Below are 16,992 nucleotides of genomic sequence, written 5' to 3'. Positions count from 1 at the left end.
TATTCAGGTTCATCCAATCTGACCACAACGACCGGAGTCGCCTTTGCGCATCCCACGTGGTCCTTCCTCACCTTCGAAATACGTTGCGTTGCGTCGTCCTGTACGTTGCACACGGTCAACGTCTACCAAAGTAGCTCACTCTCATCGCGAAACTTCAAGTGTACGTGACCTCCTCTTTTCGTCTCTCATTCGCTGCTCGGGTGTGTTTAAGTGTTCCCGGTTTGTTTGGTACTGGGTTGCCGTCCACTATCAAATGGTACCACACCTAGCCTACCATTCTCAGACCGGCCCATCATTCTCCCCTTAGTAGCCCCAGAAATGGCACCATGACTAGACAGGGGATGCGTGACCACCGTCCGCCACCTCTGACCTCTGACCTCTGGCCTCTGGGATCTCGTCTGGTCTCTCTCTGCCCATTCATGGTGTCGTCTGCCTCCCCGTCGATAATCTTGTTCCAAAATACCGCCACACGCAGCCGGGCCTGCTTCATTCACTCATTTGCTTTACTTCGATTCGATCAATAGAGGACTAATTTTTTGTACTATAGTCTTTTGCCTTGTCCGCACAGGATATGCAGTAATTATACTCTCCTGACGCGCTACCTTCTCATTATACAATTGCCGCATTGTTTCAGGCCGGCTTTACACAGGAATCACCGAGTTCCTTTCGCCTACGCATCCAGCATCTGTAGGGATTGCCTTCACTCTTTTCACCTTCGCCATTCTGGATACCAGTTCCACGAGTACCTCGTTCCGCAACCAAGGCTCTCGATACCCGTGCATATACGCGCGATTTGGTTTGGATTCAGCTTTGTGTATTGGACCCAGAAATTTTCGTATGCTGTTGATCAACGAGGATAATAGCTGCTCGAGGTTTTGGGATAGCCAAGGAGGGATCGCCAAATCGAGGTGCCGGGCGGCTTGTGTTTGGAATAAATGAGTCGAGCTCAATATGCGAACGAGATGGACGGACCATCTGGGATTGCGGGTTCCGTGAGGAGGGCTCGCGAAAGGGCTGAAGCAGGGCTGCCCCCAGACTTCCCGCAGAATTCGTCACTACCGTTACCGCGCCGGGCACCGCAACCACCCGCAAGAGATGGCATTGGTGGACTGAAAATATCGAGACCGCAGCCAGTGGCGCCGCAATGGCCGCTCGCCGGACCCATTCCTTCGCCTACAAGCTCGGAAGGGTCAGATCGATACAAACCTCCTCCAGGCAGATCACCACAGCCACCACAACGACCACCCAGGCCAAGTCGCGTACCTTCAATTCTCGATGCTTCCCGGGTTCAGGAGCACACACCCGTCTTTCAGTACCTACCACAGAACCAAAGGACGTCGGAGCTTTCCGTGCCAGACGATACGCCAGTTGGCTCTTCGCGGCCGTCAACTTTATCATCAGTCGGTTCGATACCAGATTTTCCATTGCCCACGAGTGCGCCAGCTGTGTCAGATGGACTGAACATACCGCCACCCCCGCCACCCCCGCCACCCCGGAGGAGTGTCAACCTGGGACCACCACCTTCCTCGAGACGCGGTGCCTCATCTTTCTATTCTACGGCATCGTATGTGTCGCCTATTCCAGAAGAAAGTCCTAGAGCACGGTCACACACATCTTATGCCTCGAGCGCTGCGATACCGGAAAGTTTTGGCACCATTTCACCTGGTCTTAGCCCCGATGGAGCCTACTTCGACGACACAATAGCGGAAGAGTCGGTTTACAGCGATGATGATACAGACGAGCGTGGCCTAGTACGGAGTGCAAGCATAGGAAGGAAAGGAAAGCCGTCGCTGGTCACAACTAGGAGCGCCGAGAGCAGGGACGCAATGCCGATAGTCTTGCCGCTTCCGTCACGGCCGAAACCGAAACCCTATCAGTCCCAAGACCCATTCGAAGAAGGCACTGGATATGTCGAAGCATCCTCAAGCTCAGGCGCCCCTTCGGGCGCGCCATCAACGACCGCGGCAACAGCTGGCTCTGGGGCAACAGCCCCAACTATGCTGGCCGCGCCCGAGGCCGCTATTCTACAGATCCATCGGGACTCCGAGATATATCTGTGTCACCGAGGCCCGCTATATTCTCTGCCATAAGGCGGCCACCGCGCCTTGACATGAACGCGGTACGAGATGCCGAATCTAGAGGAAGCTTAACGAGTCTGCCCGATCTCATCCGAAGAGCGACACGGTTGGCGTCGATGATTGAAAAGGGTCGGAGGCCAGCAAGTCAGTTCAACGCGCTCGATTTTCCACCAGATATATACCCCAGGGAATACAACAATGCCAGGGATATGGAGAGAGAATTCTCCATGTGTAAGTTTCTTTTCCTTCCGGTTTCACGATCTCGACTAACATTTGGGTAGATGACAATGAAAAGCATCAATCCGGCCTCTCGGACATGCTGGCAGCTTTCCCGCCTCCAGCGCAAGCGCAAGCGCAAGCGATGCCTCCGCAGCCCGCCCGGCTAAGCGGGACATCTTGGCCGTTACCATTGGGCCGGGTCTCGTTCCGCGGTCAGGGTCAGCCTCAGGGTCAGGGCCTAGGTCAGGGCCAGCCTCAAGCAGCAATCCCAAGAGATGCGGAATCGCCTCCGACAGGACAAGAGAAGCCGGGTCGGCGCTGTTGCGGCTTGCCGATGTGGGGATTCATACTCCTACTTTTCATTTTGGTCATCATTATAGCAGCTGCCATTATTGTACCACTGGAATTTTTCGTCATCCGGAAACAAAATGCCCCGGGTGCTCAGCCGGCAATGGAGACCTGCATGAACCAACTGACTTGTGAAAACGGAGGCACAAACGTCATCACCCAAGGGGTCTGCGCATGCATCTGCTCGAATGGCTTTACAGGGTCCACCTGTACCGTACCAGGATCGGATGGATGTGTTACTACCATGTTGAGCCCCAACGACCCTGCCCTTCGAAACGTAACTCTTGGACAAGCAATCCCACGCCTTGTACAGGGAGCGAACACCAATTTCTCCATCCCTCTGTCGGCTACGGCGATCTTGGCCAAGTTTAACTCTGCGAATCTCTCTTGTAACGCCGAGAACGCGTTGGTCACTTTCGGTGGCTCTGCAACTCGGGTCAAAGGTGCTCAAGATCAGGTCACCGATGCCGGCGTGAATCCCTCGTTGCAGAGGATTGGCGCGGCTGCCGCGTCCGGGTTCCCCATTGTCATCTCAGTTTCTCCCGGCGTTGATGTGACTGTCACGCTGAACAATCCTGCAAAGCCCAGCATAACTACAATCACCAACCCGACTGGCTTACCAAGCGACGCGTCGACGGTGTTTGCAACCACGCTCACAGTCCCGGATTCCCCACCCCCGAGTGCTCCATTGACCACCACGGCACCTCCGCAAACGACAGGGACCGCCACTACTACATCTGCACCACCGGCAACGACCTCAACAGTGCCTCAGTTCGTGGTTACCGAGCAAGTCCTTGACTTTGCTCGCGTGGCCGTGCTGTTTGTAATACAGAGTCAAAATCTGAACAATGCTGTAATGGCGCAGATGGCACTTCAAAAGTTCTTCTCAGACGCCACTTCCAGTGGTTCAGGCCAAGGGGTAACGCCAGAGAAGGCTAAGAACCTGAACATTGGAGGGAAGAACACCATCGACTTGGTCCACCTCACGGTCAAACTGGACTCTTGAAAGGCGACGTACGCCCTCATTACCGGCTCGTCCGTTGGCATCATACCTCTACGCTGGACAATTCTCTCCCACATTCACCCACCACACGAAGCCATGTAACGCTTCATCACGGCTTCATGTGCCACATGTACATTAACGACTATCCGTGGGCAAAGCACCGCCTTTCCCTTTCTATTCCCTTTCGTCTTCATCCCAGCGATATCTTTTGACGGCAAACAAACTGGCGCGGCCCGGAGAGGGAATGCTCCGATTGGGCTGCCGACCGAAACCTTTTTGCCTTCCTTTTCCCCATGTACACAAGACGTACGTGTTTTTGTTTTTTATACCTTACCATATCATCATGAAATAGCATCACGTCATACCCCCGCTGGTGCAAATCGCGCGCGCGCGAGAGCATTTTTGCATTTGAAGTTTTGGGAAATGCTAAAGAGCGAGCGGGCGAGCTGCTGTCTTTGTTTTCGTCTTCCAGCATGGCATAGGAGAGAAAATATCCCAACCCCCCTAGGAAGGAGGAGTACTAGGGTTTTGTGAGCGAAAGGGAGGGGGGTTATGAGGAGGAGGAGAAGGAGCTTGTAGATATCATCATCGAATCTCAAGAACAATGTTTAATAAGACTCACATCACGATGCCTACCTTCCTGCCAACATGGGACCGCCTTTGTTTGCACTGCCGTTGTCATGACGTGTCTCCCTCTTGATCTATGGCCGTATAATTCCGGCTTGCTTGATCTGATAGTCTTAAATTGCTTCATAATTGCTCGGCCACATCCTAGTCGCCAGTCAGCCAGCCACCTCTTCTTGTCAAAACCCACAAATGGAGCTTCTGGACCTGGACACTCTCGGTAAGCAGAATAGGAAAGGCCCTTAACCCCCACGGCAACTAACATGTCTCTCCGGGACCCCCGTCCACCGGACAAACTAGCCCCCACGTCCACGACATGACACGACACGGCGCTAGGGGGTGGGGGTGGGAGGGGGGGGGGCGGGTTGGGTGCATTGTTCTCCTCGTTCTTGTTGACGTTATCTATCGTGGCTATGCGGTTTATCGAGCTGCTGCAATAGGCATGGGACGACAAGTGCAGCAGCACTGGCATGGTCCGACTTGAGTGGTGGTTGTTCATGGTTCGATCCTTCTTTCCTTTTCCTTTTCTGTCTTGATCTTGGTCCTTGTTCATGAGAAACCCAATACTACGCTACTAATACGACATAGATGGACATCAATCCTCTTTGACATGCAGGATGTTAAGCTAGGTAATCACGTTTGTTCTCCTGACTCAATCATAGGAGAAGCCGAGGCCCTGTTCTAAGTTGATACCTACTTAAACTTGACTCAGCATGGAAAGTTGGGATTCTGGTGCTTCAGATATCATTGTTACATGTATATATAGATACACCTTACAGAGGCTACCTAGAGAGAGAGAGAGGGATACTCTTTTCGTACCTGACTCTTAGGCTGGCTCACTGACACCCCCCTCCCCCAATAACGGCAGGCTTCGTATAATAGTAACACGCCCACACGTGGTAAAGTCGCCCATTCCCTGGCTGGCCCCTGGTCTCATGCAAGATCAAGCCCGTTTCCGCTCCGCGAACCCGCACTTGTATTGCGTGCCCCGCGGGGCCGGAACCCGGGACGTACATGATCTGATAACTGATATGATAGATCAAATAGTACCTGCACACACCGGTGAAGTAAAGGCAGCTTCCGACACGACAACCCCCCCCCCCCTCCCCCCATTATTCCTCCCGTTTGCGTTGCGTAGGGTGGAGGGGATCTCCGTGGGCATCTTGGGAGCTGCCTTTTTCTTCTCTTGCCAGCCAACTCAATGAAGTCTCGGTCAGCAAAAACCCCCACCCTCATGACCACATATGGTCTGTTCCCATGGAGAAAAGAGACGACGCTTTAACCAAGGCAGGCACGATGCTCCAAGAGCCCGAAGGATTTCAATATGACATAGCATTACTTTAGCAACCCAATAAGAACAGGTAGGGAGGTAGGGGAGCTGGCCCCCTAGCCGATACAAGCATTAGTAGACCGGTGGACAAGAGTACTGCATATACCATGCCAGCTTGCCAAAGCAGGTCCTTCGCAGCAAGTTCATGGATGGGTAGGCGCGATGTCGATCTACCAGCACTGACTCCTATTCGCTCCGCTCGGACTATCCGATGTGACAGCACACGTGCGTGACATACCCCCGAGTAATACCATGCAGCGCGTGAGTGCATCAGCCGGGTTTTTTTGTTCTGTTTATTCCCGCAGCTGATCCTCTCTCTACCATGAGATGAGATAGTTTTACCTTCTTCTTGGCATTGGCTTGGAAGAAGAGGAATGGAAATCGAGATGGTCTTGACGACACAAACGGCTTCCTACCGACAAGCATTCATCACGGCTATATCCGCCATGCATTCCAAGCGTCTGCTGAACTGAAGAGGCATCAATACCTTGAGATAACCTCGTACGCGATGATGGGACTGTGTGCTTCAGCTAGGTTGTTGTCGACTTGCGAATAATTGGGTATATATATTCGGAAAAAGGGGTGATGTGACTAGCATGCTGTGTGAAGCAAGCATTACTCGCCTCTCTTCCAAATAGGAGACTCTTTTTTTCTTTCTGCCTGCGCAGTGACGATCTTACAGAAACAAAAGAAGCACCAGAACCCCATGCCCCATAAACTCCCGTTCGAGAGCGCTTGGCTTGCATGCGCTGGTGAAAATAAGTCCAAAGTGCCACCCGAAACCCTAGACACATAACCGTAGTAAACAAAGCTTTCCCTGTATTCCATGTGCTGTCTCTCCTCTATCTGGAAGAGAATGCGAAGAAATCCGAATGAAAAGGCAGCATATTCGATGAAGCCATCTTACGATGCAATTGCGCGGAAATGCAATGGGTATGATTGCCAGCACCTGGTCGCCCGTCTTTCTTTGTAAATATCAATGTCCTGTAGTCGTCTCGTGTCTCGTATCAGTAGTATGATGACCCAAGACCATTTACTTGTGCTCAGTCGATATCATGCATTCAGCTCGGGCCAAAGTCTAAACAGCAACTCCGACTTGGCCACCTATAGGTTGTCTTCTGAGAATATCACAGAACGACACACCGTGGACGATGTGGATCCTTATTCTGCGACTTCCGACTTTTCCTCTTATCCTTATAGTATTTGTAGGAATAGGGGTCGAATCTGTCACTGTCCTCGGGATAAGTCTCGCTAGCATCGTCTCTCCGCAACATTTGGCGGCAGAGATCGACGAACACCTCGTCAACGTTGGCTACCCCAGGTCAGCATGTGCATACAGGCCTACCCTTGGGCATGCTGTCGCTAGACTTACTTTTAGTCCTCGCACTAGATTCATAGTAGGGCACACCCCACCGCTGTGAGATGGAAAAGCCTTTGGTGCGAGGCACCGACCGTTGATCCTCGAGGTCGGCTTTGTTGCCACAGATGACGATGGGAACCTTCTCGTCGTCTTTGATGCGTATGATCTCGTCACGTAAACCCGCTAGCTCAGCGAGTGAAGAGGCCGAGGTTATGCTGAAAACCAGCAGGAACCCTTGACCAGTCTTCATGTACAGATCTCTCATAGCAACTGTGACCGGTCAGCAGGCTGTCTTCCGATTAAGGGGGGATTATGCAGAGGCAAGGAGTACGAACCAAACTGCTCTGTTCCCGCAGTGTCCAGGCTTTGTCTCGAGTCAGTACGGTGGGGTAAATGAATCAATCCGAGAATGCATGTCTTACATCTCCAGTACAACTGGCCGGCTCTGTTGGGAGGAATGGTTAGTCTTGTCTACATGATTCGGGGGAACAAGCAGGCCAGGTCGGGGCCAGGCCATCCGCTACTTACATCGACGTTGACTTGTGTGCGATACGAGTCCTCGATAGTTGGGTCGTAGCTCTCGATCCATTCGTTGTGCACGAACTGAGCTGTGCGTTGGGAAATAGTCAGAGAATCCATCTGCTTCTTGGCTCATTGCCGTCGCATTCGCATGGCATAGCACGCATGGCTTGGCATTGCATTGCATCATATAATCGTCCCATTTCCAATTCCCGCCGTCGGTTCCATCCCATCTCATCGCAAGTGAATGGATGGATGCCAGAAAAACCTCCACACACGTGATGGTGGGGTAATTCGCAGCACTTGCGACTCAGACGCAATTGGCTGAAAGGAGTCAGAAGAATAGCTTACCAGTAAGACAACTTTTGCCCACACCACCTAAAATTCGACGAATCCCGTGTTAGAACATGGCATAAAACGGGGGAAGGAGGAAAACAGAGACAGGGCTGGCTGGGCCATAGCAAAAGCAAAGAAGGGGGGAACAAGAAAAAAAAAGACTCACCTGCTCCGAGTACGACAACGTGGAACTCGCGGCTAATAGCAGAAAATAGGGAAAATGTCAGCTGTTGGGTAACCTTGCAAAAAGCCGCCTGTGCTTGGGGAGACAAACGCCGGCTGGTAGCGACCTGGTCGAGGCGCCATGGTGACTCGACTCGACTCGACTTGATCAACAAAATGAGTTACGAGCGCATGGGACGGTTCTCCAATCCGGTGGTTTGTCGCTCAACAGACAATCCCTCCCCAGATCTGCCTATCCGCCTGATGTCGGCCGCCTTCGTAGCAACCGACCAAGTCGGAAAGACGAGGACGTCTAGTGTGGTGTGCGTATGCGTATGCGTGCGCGTGTGTTATGAACTAACTGCCCACGTTCAAAAAAAGGCAAAACTGCGCTGAGCGGTGCAGGCCTTTTGTTCAGTAAAAATGACGGCGTCCAGAGAAGGGAGTTCGTTGCCAAGATTGCGGTCTGGAAAGCCCCGGACGCGTACGGCTCACCGAGAATTGTTGGGTTGCAGGCACTGAAGGGTATATATAATAGTTCAGATCGAACAATGGGCCCGGACCCCGAAAAAAGAGGGCAAACAGAGGGTGATTTTCGCGTGGCTAAGATTCCTGATCGACGGATGGCGCCGTTTTTAAGGCGTTTGGTACGGAGACAGGCAAACAGGGTCTGGCGGCCTGAAGTTGAGGTGAGTTGTAGTAACGTGGATGATATGCCGAATAATGTAGGAATTGACATAGGCGAGTGGTTGCCTCAGACAGAGGCTTCGGTAACCTGTAGGAAATTTTCTAAATGAGGGATGTGAGATATGTGAGATATAAGGATGGGGACAAAATATAATTTACAGAAGATTGAACCGCGAAATAAGTCCGTGTCATGCAATCAATCAGTCACTCAGGCACTCGGTCATATATCGAGTCGAGAGTGAACAATCAGTCAACAATATATCCAGGAATGGAATTTCAAGAAAAGACTGAAGTGGATGGGAAAAGAGGAATGGGTAGCTGGGGGCGGGCATTATATCGCAGAGAGCAGAGAGAACAATTGCAACACAACATAGGCTGCTGCTTGCTGTTGCTGCGCTGCGCTGCTGCTAGGTTTGGGGGGATGTCACTAACAGGCTGGCCATTGACTGATCAGTCCCGAATTTCCATTCTTCATATCAATTCAATCCTTATTACATGCCTCCTAATCTAATGTAGGTACATCTTCAAGCTACCACATGTACACGCCTACCTAGTCAAGGACTGGCCATGACTTGCCTTGACTCGAATTGACCAGGTCGGCCTTTGTTTCCTTGTTGGCCTATCAATACCGAAGATTTCCTTTCGCTCCCATCCTCTTGATTATTATTGGTTTTTTTTCTTCAAAATCATACGTACAGGGCCGTGGTTCTCGCCAGGGGGTGTGCAGGTGGCCCTTTAGGTTAGGAGAGGGTCCGGAAGGGGGGGATTTGTACAGTCCGCCAGTCCCAGCAAGAGAAAGAAAGGTACCTGTCGTAGTAACCAATCCGACCTACCGAAACATTCATCAGTCAACCCTAGCACAGCACCAGCTAGCACCAGCAACAAACCCAACCCAACCCAGCCAGAACTGGGGACGGGACCCAAAGAGACAGCCAGCAGCAGGTACTTCCAGTACATCCAGCTTAGGTTCGAAATGTTGGTAGTTGATCAGTCCATCATCACACCGTCTCCTGCATACTTACCTACATAAAAAATGTGCTGCACGCACTGCACCTCGCGCACTTCTTTTTAATTTGCTCTGATATGGCGGGGAACTTGACAAGTCAAATCTGAGCTCTTTTCTTTTACAATACTATTTGCAGTGATGGAAAGAGGGGGTTTTGCTTTTCGACTGCTAATACAGTGAGTGGTGCATACGGATAGTCTGTCCTCTTATACGGAGTACACACCCAGCCTATCCGTCGGTGGATTTCCTTCCTCGCCTCGTACAAGATGCCATGCCGTCATAACTAATGTTCCGATTTGTTTGTACCACCATGACTTGAACTGCACTGGACCAACGGGCAGATCAACATACTACATAACGTACCTCCATGCCTCGAACTACCACCTCCCCGAACTTGCCGCACAAGCAAGCAAGCAACCCTACGGTACTGGCCGAGCTACTGCTACTGCTACTGCCCACCTACTTGCTCATTATTCACACATGGCCATTAGAGCAATATCTAGCAAGCAAGCGGACAAGCAAGCGCCGCCGCCACTGTCGCCCGCTACAAAGACTAGCCATACTTTTTCTGCCGCCTTACATTGATGCATCTGGCACAGCTATCGTGATCCCCCAGACCAATTGGCGGCCGTGGCCCCGGTGGCAACCTCCCTCCCGCCTCATCTCGTATGGCTTCGTGTTCTGTCTCTGCCCTCACCCTGCGACATATCCCCTCCCAAGCTATACTTACACGCAACACGCGTAACCTGGGGATACACACGAAAGAGGCAAACGGGAAAGGGGGTGACGGAGTGAGTATCCAAAGAAAGCCTGCAGACTCTCGAAAGAGAGCGAGTCAGGATTGCAGGTCCCATGCAGCGCCGGTTCGTGCCATTCCAGACTCGTCCGTGCCCTGCAGCCTTCCAGCCCGCTTCAGCCAGAGACGGACCCAATCATGGCTTTTGGACTGAGGGTCCCCATAGGGTCAATCCTTACGTTCGCATGGCACATGGCCGCCAGACAAGAGCTATGTAGGTAGAAGCTCAGACAGCGATTCCTACAACAGGAAAGTGTCCCCCCTCCCAGGAATTCGCATGGGGAGAAAGACTCGGCCCTGCCGCTGCACCCAGTCAGGTAAGAGCGCAGCAGGAAGACAAGCGAAAAAAGAGGGCTGATGGAAATGTGAGTCGCCAAACGGCCTTGCGCACTGCAGCGTAACCATGCACATGCATTGAGCTGCACAGCTCGCAAGACCAAGCAGAGGGAGAATAAGCTCTATCACGTTTTCCACTGCATGTCTCGTTTGTGCTTCGCATACATGACAGCACGATAGCGGCAACAGTACCCAAACGAGTGGGTGGTAAGTGGCTCTCTAAGAATAAAAATAAAAAAAGACAAGGAAGGAAAACTAATAATATGGATGTTGTGTATATACTGTACATAAAGTATATCTATGTATATCTCTATGCATCCATTACACACGCAAACGAGGTAATGTGTAGCTTTTGGAGGGGCAGGACAAGGTAGATATCCTGGCGACCTATGGCCCCGCCAGTCTGGATTGGCCCTCGGCATCGACGTCTTCTGCTTACCACCTTGCTTTACTCGTCCCTGGGCCAAAGCCTTGGGAGCAATCGCGACAACAAACACAGGACAAAGAATAGCATCAACTACCCCCAGGGAGCCTCGTATAAGCTGTACTCATCACCTGACGGGCAGCAGCTGCAGGCGTTACTTGCAGACGACGACTGATTGCTTGTTCAATAATTCATCCCTTATAAGGCCAGGAATACGAATCAACAACGACGAACTGGCTGGATAGCCCGACACGCGAAGACATACATATCTGCCAAGAACTCCACCCGGTGGGTGGCACACAGAACCTGACGAGTAATAACAGACAGGTCTCTCTTTTTAGCCCGCTCTGTTTCCTCGTGCCTCGGGACCCGTCTACGTCTCGCGACTGATGAGAGTGCATGGGGTTCCAGGAAATCAGAGAGCCGGGACGGCGTACCAGTTCCCCGGGGGTATCCTTTAGCTTCATGGAGCGGCATGTACCTGGCACAACTCTCCACTTGGAAGGATGCCATGTTTTTGAGGTAGTACGGAATACCCGACTTTCGTATCCAAGACTGTACATACATACAGCAGTAGCTGAGTGTATGAAGATGCGGTCATCATCACCGCTTTCTTTGTCCTGATGTCATGGCCCGCCGTTTCACATCGCGCAACTCTGGCAGCTATTACAGACTGCCCGTCAGAAAGTCGGAATGGCGTCATATCGGAAACAACTACGATCGCTCCCAAGAACCACAAACTTCTGATCCTGTCTCGGGGACCCGTCCCTCTGGGTTGCCGGTAAGACCTCCTTCTCTACAAGTAAACCCGTCAGCCCGTTCCTTTGAGTACATCGCATGTTATTTCTTGGGTTGAAGATATATTATGTAATTCTCTATTCTTATATCACACTCCCACCCACCCACTCACTATAACCGACTTTTATATATATATAAAAAGAGCTATCCTGCAGGACCAAACCACCACACACAACCCCCACATTGTATCGCGGCCCTGAAATGAGATCTCGAATCTGCCGGGGCTTACTCTGTCACAACCCCTGAAGCCACGTGGAAGCTATAAACCTATTCACCCTAGGTCAAACACACACTCGGGGCAACTGAGACACGCCCCCTACACTCATTTTTTCTATGTGAAGACAACACGACACGGTAAACATAATGGGGGCTAAAAAGAGGCATCCTGATTGAACTATTGTGGTTCTTTTCTATATTTGTGCGGTGTCCGATCGGTCGACAGACCCACCCACTCCATCAAGCGAAGAAGCGATTTACCTACATGTAGCTACTGTTTGCTGTTCCTCTCCCGGCTATTTTTAGAGATGTCCAACGAAGGCAACGTCGCCCTTACCTCAGCTGATGCAGCTGTTTCCCAACTGAGAGGTCAAGACCACCAACACACCCGGATCCAAACCCGTTGAGCCAGATCCTCCACGTGCGACTGCGATGTGGTCTTCTTTAGGACAGACAGGTACACAACGGTTTGCTTGCCGATAGATGCACCCAGCTCTATCCTGCCCTCTCCTTGGGTAAAGCATGGTCTACCTACCAGGCGGCCTCCCTTAGGGAGTTTTCGTGATGTCGTGTTGCAAGTTTCACTCTCACAATGTCTTAAGTAACTTAAAAAGGGCTTGCGTGGGACAACTGACGTTCGGTGCGGCTGAAAAGGAGAAGAGAAGGTCTGACGTGGGTGTCTCGCTTTCTTGTTTATCCTTTTTCGCCGCATGCATCGTGCCGGCGCCTCCTTGCCCCTTCTTCGCCAAGAGCCCCGAAATGGCTTGAAAACGTCACCTTATCTCGTGTTGGCGTACCGAGTGGCCGGTTCCCCTAGCTTGTCTGGCCCCCTACATACATACTTACCTTTTTGTCACACGATACTGCTACTGGTGGGAAAGAGTCGCCTCAAAGAAAAGACTGCAGCAAGCAAAGCTGATGCTGCCTGCTCTTGCTGTCGCTCGCCCCCTCTTCCGCCGGGTGCATTGCCTTTCCTCACTCCCTCTCGTAATGTCTATTTGTGTATTGTAGAGAGCAGATGACGGATACAGCACAGCGAAGCATGGTCGAAGGCGGCGGCGGGCAGCATCATCTCCCAAACACGGCCGCGGGGTAGGCGTATGGGAAAACAGTAGTACATACATGACAGATATTATATGGCTCCGCTGGGGGCTTCACGGCTATGGTGGTGGCCAGTAAATGACTTGTCCAGGGCCTTCCTTCTGCACGTTTTTATCGGCGTAGAGCTGACGATTTAGGGGGGGGGGGGGTCGCTGGGCAACGTCCTATTGGAATGTTCAACTAATTGCGTATATATGTATCGTCGGCTGCGTAACCACCACTATATGGTTTGATCTTGAACAAGCGACTATCACTTCTTTGTACAGACAAGTCAACTGGCTAACACACACCCCCGTTGGTAAGCGAGGAAGAGCTGTGGGAGACCACCACGAGATAATCTTGACAGGGTGCTATGATGGCATCCGGCAGGTAGCTGTGTTAACTATATCCTTCCTCTTTCTCGATACTGGCAACAGCCGCCTCTCTAGCCGCAGCGACGGACACACACACACACACACACACATGTGGTCCGGGAGGCAGGTATGCATCAGTACCCCCAAGGTTCTCGCGGCTTTGCCATCTACACCATATACATAGCCCTGTATTGTCTCGCACTTGAGTTTACCAGCCCAATTCAACTGGAGAATGATCCGTGTGGTCCCCGTCCTTTCGCTTTCTGGCGTAGGCCTAATTGGCGAGGCCCTGTGGATGTATAGAATGTCACTGATAGTAACTCGAGTTGGCAAGGAAAAGAACACTTCGCCGCCCCGGCAAGAAGAATACGTGTAGCGGACGGTGTAGACTTCTGTGTCGATCAATTGTACCGAAATTCAGTATTGGATGTTCAATGATATCACGGGGTGGCCGGCAATAATACCCACCAGGAGTCGGTGCCAGATGAAGATTTAACTTCAAAACTGGCATAACGCACATAGACACGGACACGGAGCTGGCGACATGCTGTTCCATCTCTTTGATACCCAAGAACTTCGCAGTGGGTATGGGTCAAAAATGACTGGGCCCCCTTTGCGGATCTTCTGAAATGAAATCATGCTACCTTTCGGTATGTCCGATGGAAAACAACAAAGTCGTTCCCAATTCTCTGCAAAAGGAACAAGAAATTCAGAGAAGAGTAGAACGTGCCATTGTCGGCGAGCTATACGTTTTGGTTGGTTAGATATTGCGGGCTGGTGAAAAGCGGTCAGTGAAGGCTGTGAACAAACAGCCGAGGTTGCAGCTACAGTGTAAGTGCGTCAGGCATCTCACTAGCTCTGGGAGCCAAGCCGAGGTGCAATCATGACCTGACTGTTTGTATTTGTAACGGGAAGTAATATACACGGGAAAAAGAGAGAAGCGCACATACTTTCGTTTCGGCGAATGCGTAGAAGCTATCCCATCTATGGACCTGATCTATAGGATATGACGCCTAAGTATGTACCCCTACTACAACTTCGAGGCCGGAGATTCCAGCGCCTTCGTCTTGGCCTTGTAGAGCTTGACCAGCTGCCGCACCCCGAGGTCCAGCAGGACGTCCTCGGAGCTGCCCGGGATGCGGGCGCCGGGGACCTCGCGGTAGATCATCTCGGCGAGCGCGCCCTGGCCGGTGCGGGTGTAGCCGTTGCCGCCGAACAGCAGCACGGCCGTGTCGGCGCACTCGCGCAGCACGAGGCCGGCCTGGGCCTTGAGCATGGTCGTGGGCCCGCCGAGCTCGCGGTCCGCGTCCGCTTTGGCAGGCGCGTCATCTGGTACGCGAACTGCTCGACCCAGGCCCACTGGCTCTCGAGCCGGGCGCCCGCCTTGGCGAGCCGGTGCCGCACGATGGGCTGGTCCACTAGCGGCTTGCCGAAGGCCTCGCGCTTCAGCACGTACGCGAACGCGGCCGCGAGCGCGACGCGCGCCGTCCGCGTCACGCCCACGGCGATGGACAGGCGCTCGTGGTTGAAGTTGGTCATGACGTAGCGCATGCCCAGCCCCTCCTGCCCGATCAGGTTGCTGACGGGCACCTGCACGTCGTCCAGCTCGATGTACGTCGTCCCCGCCGCGATCTGCCCGGCCACCTTGAGCCGCCGCATCGAGACGCCGGGGTAGTCCTTCAGCGGCACCACCATCATGGAGAGGCCGGCGGCTCCGGAGCCCTAAGGCCCGGTGCAGACAGCCATGCCCGTGGTGAGGCTGCCGCTGGGCCCCGCGAGGCCGCTGCGGGCCATCTCGTCGGCGTAGATGACGGCGTGCAGGTAGTCGAAGTCCTCGACGCGCAAGCCGCCAAGCAGCTCGTGGATGCCGAGCCGCTTCAGCCACGCCACCGGGAGGGGCGCCGGCAGCGCGTGGATCAGCATGCCGGCCGCGGCGAACTCGTCGAAGACGTTCGCGGGCACCGTCTCGGCGCGCTCCCATTCTTGTGCGTGCGCCAGCAGGTGCTTCTCGATAAAGGCCCGGATGGCGGCCTGCCACTTGCGGTGGGTTTCCTGGTAGATGGGCGTGGGCAGGCCCATGAGCCACGGCGGCTCGCTGAAGGGGAGTGCAGCACTCATGATGTGTGGGTTGTTTGGTGTGATGTAGAAGATATTCGAGTCTAGTTTTAGACCTAGCTTGCCCATCGATGGATTTCAGTGACTCAGGTCAGATTCAAGTCGACTTCTTTCAGATGTATCATCATGTATTCAATGTTATCACGTACATATGCAATTTTGCTCGGGAAGACGATAACAAACTTGCCGTGGTACATGGCCTTCCACCAATGTGCAGCTAAGCACTCTTTCCCTCCACAGCTGACTTGGATGCGGGGGAAACCGAGGTTGAGATTCGGGGATGCTCAGTACTGCATGGGGTTGAAGCGGGAGGTCGATCTGGGGTTGGAAAATTGGGGAAAGCAACATACCCGAACCCCCCGATCTTTACAGCTGCCGAGGTACTCAGATCTAGGTTACGACTTCACTCAAGTTGCATTTATGCCCAGATGCTGTCATTATTGTCGTTATTCTTCTCCCTTCCAACTTACCTGATTATGCACCAATCAAACGCGTCGTGTCGTCCGATCAGACACAAATTCACGAGTCTGCCTGGCCAGACCTGACGTGCTGTGATTGGTAATACAACCCTATGTCAGCCGAAGTGACGCACCAAGTGTTAACAATGCTGAGCAAGGAGCTGGTCTGACTGGCCGTATTGGTGCAACAAAATGTGTGTTGCCCCGAAATTCGGCGGGTGCCAGATAATCCGCACAGACGGGATCGAAGCTCGCGTGCCGTTGTTACCTTGAGCACACAGACCAAAACTTGTATATCAATATGTTCCAAGACAGTGGGATCCCCGAGAGATGCCATCCTGCCCGCCTCTGAACCCCAGCTGCCGCGTCAAGCATGCTGGACAAACGTCTCTTGTCGCGATGGCAGCCGACCCGATGCTACCCAGGTCTATCCAGGTCTGCCCAGGTCCCCACGATGTGATATCGCGTCTTGGGAACCCAAATGGAAGTCAGAACACCTTCACAGGGTTGAAAAAGATATAAGTTCGGAGCTGCCTTGGAACATGTTACCCTCGTCAGTTTTCCTCGGTGTAGCCCGGGGAGTCACCATGCCATTCGGGCCTGTCAGCAACGCCCTCCGATGCATCTTATGGTCGTACCTACCACAAATGAGGGTTTCAAGCACAAGTCACTTGTGTTTCCGGTCCCGGGGTAGCTCGAAGGATATACCTCGAATCGGAAGGA

General features: G+C 52.7%; 4 protein-coding genes across 4 annotated transcripts; 1 reads left to right on the top strand and 3 right to left on the bottom strand.

Annotated features, from left to right (window-relative positions):
* Positions 1-935: 935 nt before the first annotated feature.
* On the top strand, positions 936-3,651 carry PG994_004678 (uncharacterized protein; the record flags this gene model as incomplete). Its single annotated transcript, XM_066856087.1, has 3 exons — positions 936-1,751; positions 1,805-2,309; positions 2,360-3,651. The coding sequence occupies 3 exons, from the start codon at positions 936-938 to the stop codon at positions 3,649-3,651; spliced, it is 2,613 nt and encodes an 870-aa protein (XP_066718254.1).
* Positions 3,652-6,729: 3,078 nt separating this feature from the next.
* On the bottom strand, positions 6,730-8,123 carry PG994_004677 (ras family-domain-containing protein; the record flags this gene model as incomplete). The annotated part of the gene is made up of 7 exons (XM_066856086.1): positions 6,730-6,914; positions 6,975-7,232; positions 7,298-7,326; positions 7,385-7,407; positions 7,491-7,570; positions 7,984-8,015; positions 8,092-8,123. 7 exons carry the CDS (start codon positions 8,121-8,123, stop codon positions 6,730-6,732), a joined length of 639 nt encoding a protein of 212 aa, XP_066718253.1.
* Positions 8,124-14,726: 6,603 nt separating this feature from the next.
* Positions 14,727-15,391, bottom strand: PG994_004676 (short-chain specific acyl-CoA dehydrogenase mitochondrial precursor; the record flags this gene model as incomplete). The annotated part of the gene is made up of 2 exons (XM_066856085.1): positions 14,727-14,990; positions 15,047-15,391. The coding sequence occupies 2 exons, from the start codon at positions 15,389-15,391 to the stop codon at positions 14,727-14,729; spliced, it is 609 nt and encodes a 202-aa protein (XP_066718252.1).
* A 27-nt stretch (positions 15,392-15,418) lies between these two features.
* PG994_004675 (short-chain specific acyl-CoA dehydrogenase mitochondrial precursor) lies at positions 15,419-15,814 on the bottom strand (the record flags this gene model as incomplete). Its single annotated transcript, XM_066856084.1, has 1 exon — positions 15,419-15,814. The coding sequence occupies one exon, from the start codon at positions 15,812-15,814 to the stop codon at positions 15,419-15,421; it is 396 nt and encodes a 131-aa protein (XP_066718251.1).
* Between the last annotated feature and the right edge of the window lie 1,178 nt (positions 15,815-16,992).

This window comes from Apiospora phragmitis (assembly GCF_038363925.1).
Source record: "Apiospora phragmitis strain CBS 135458 chromosome Unknown utg000005l:1.0-4161743.0:1.0-4166827.0, whole genome shotgun sequence".
NCBI lineage: Eukaryota > Fungi > Ascomycota > Sordariomycetes > Amphisphaeriales > Apiosporaceae > Apiospora > Apiospora phragmitis.
The sequence above is the reverse complement of the archived record's forward strand: the minus strand, read 5'-3'. Positions and strand labels throughout refer to the sequence as shown.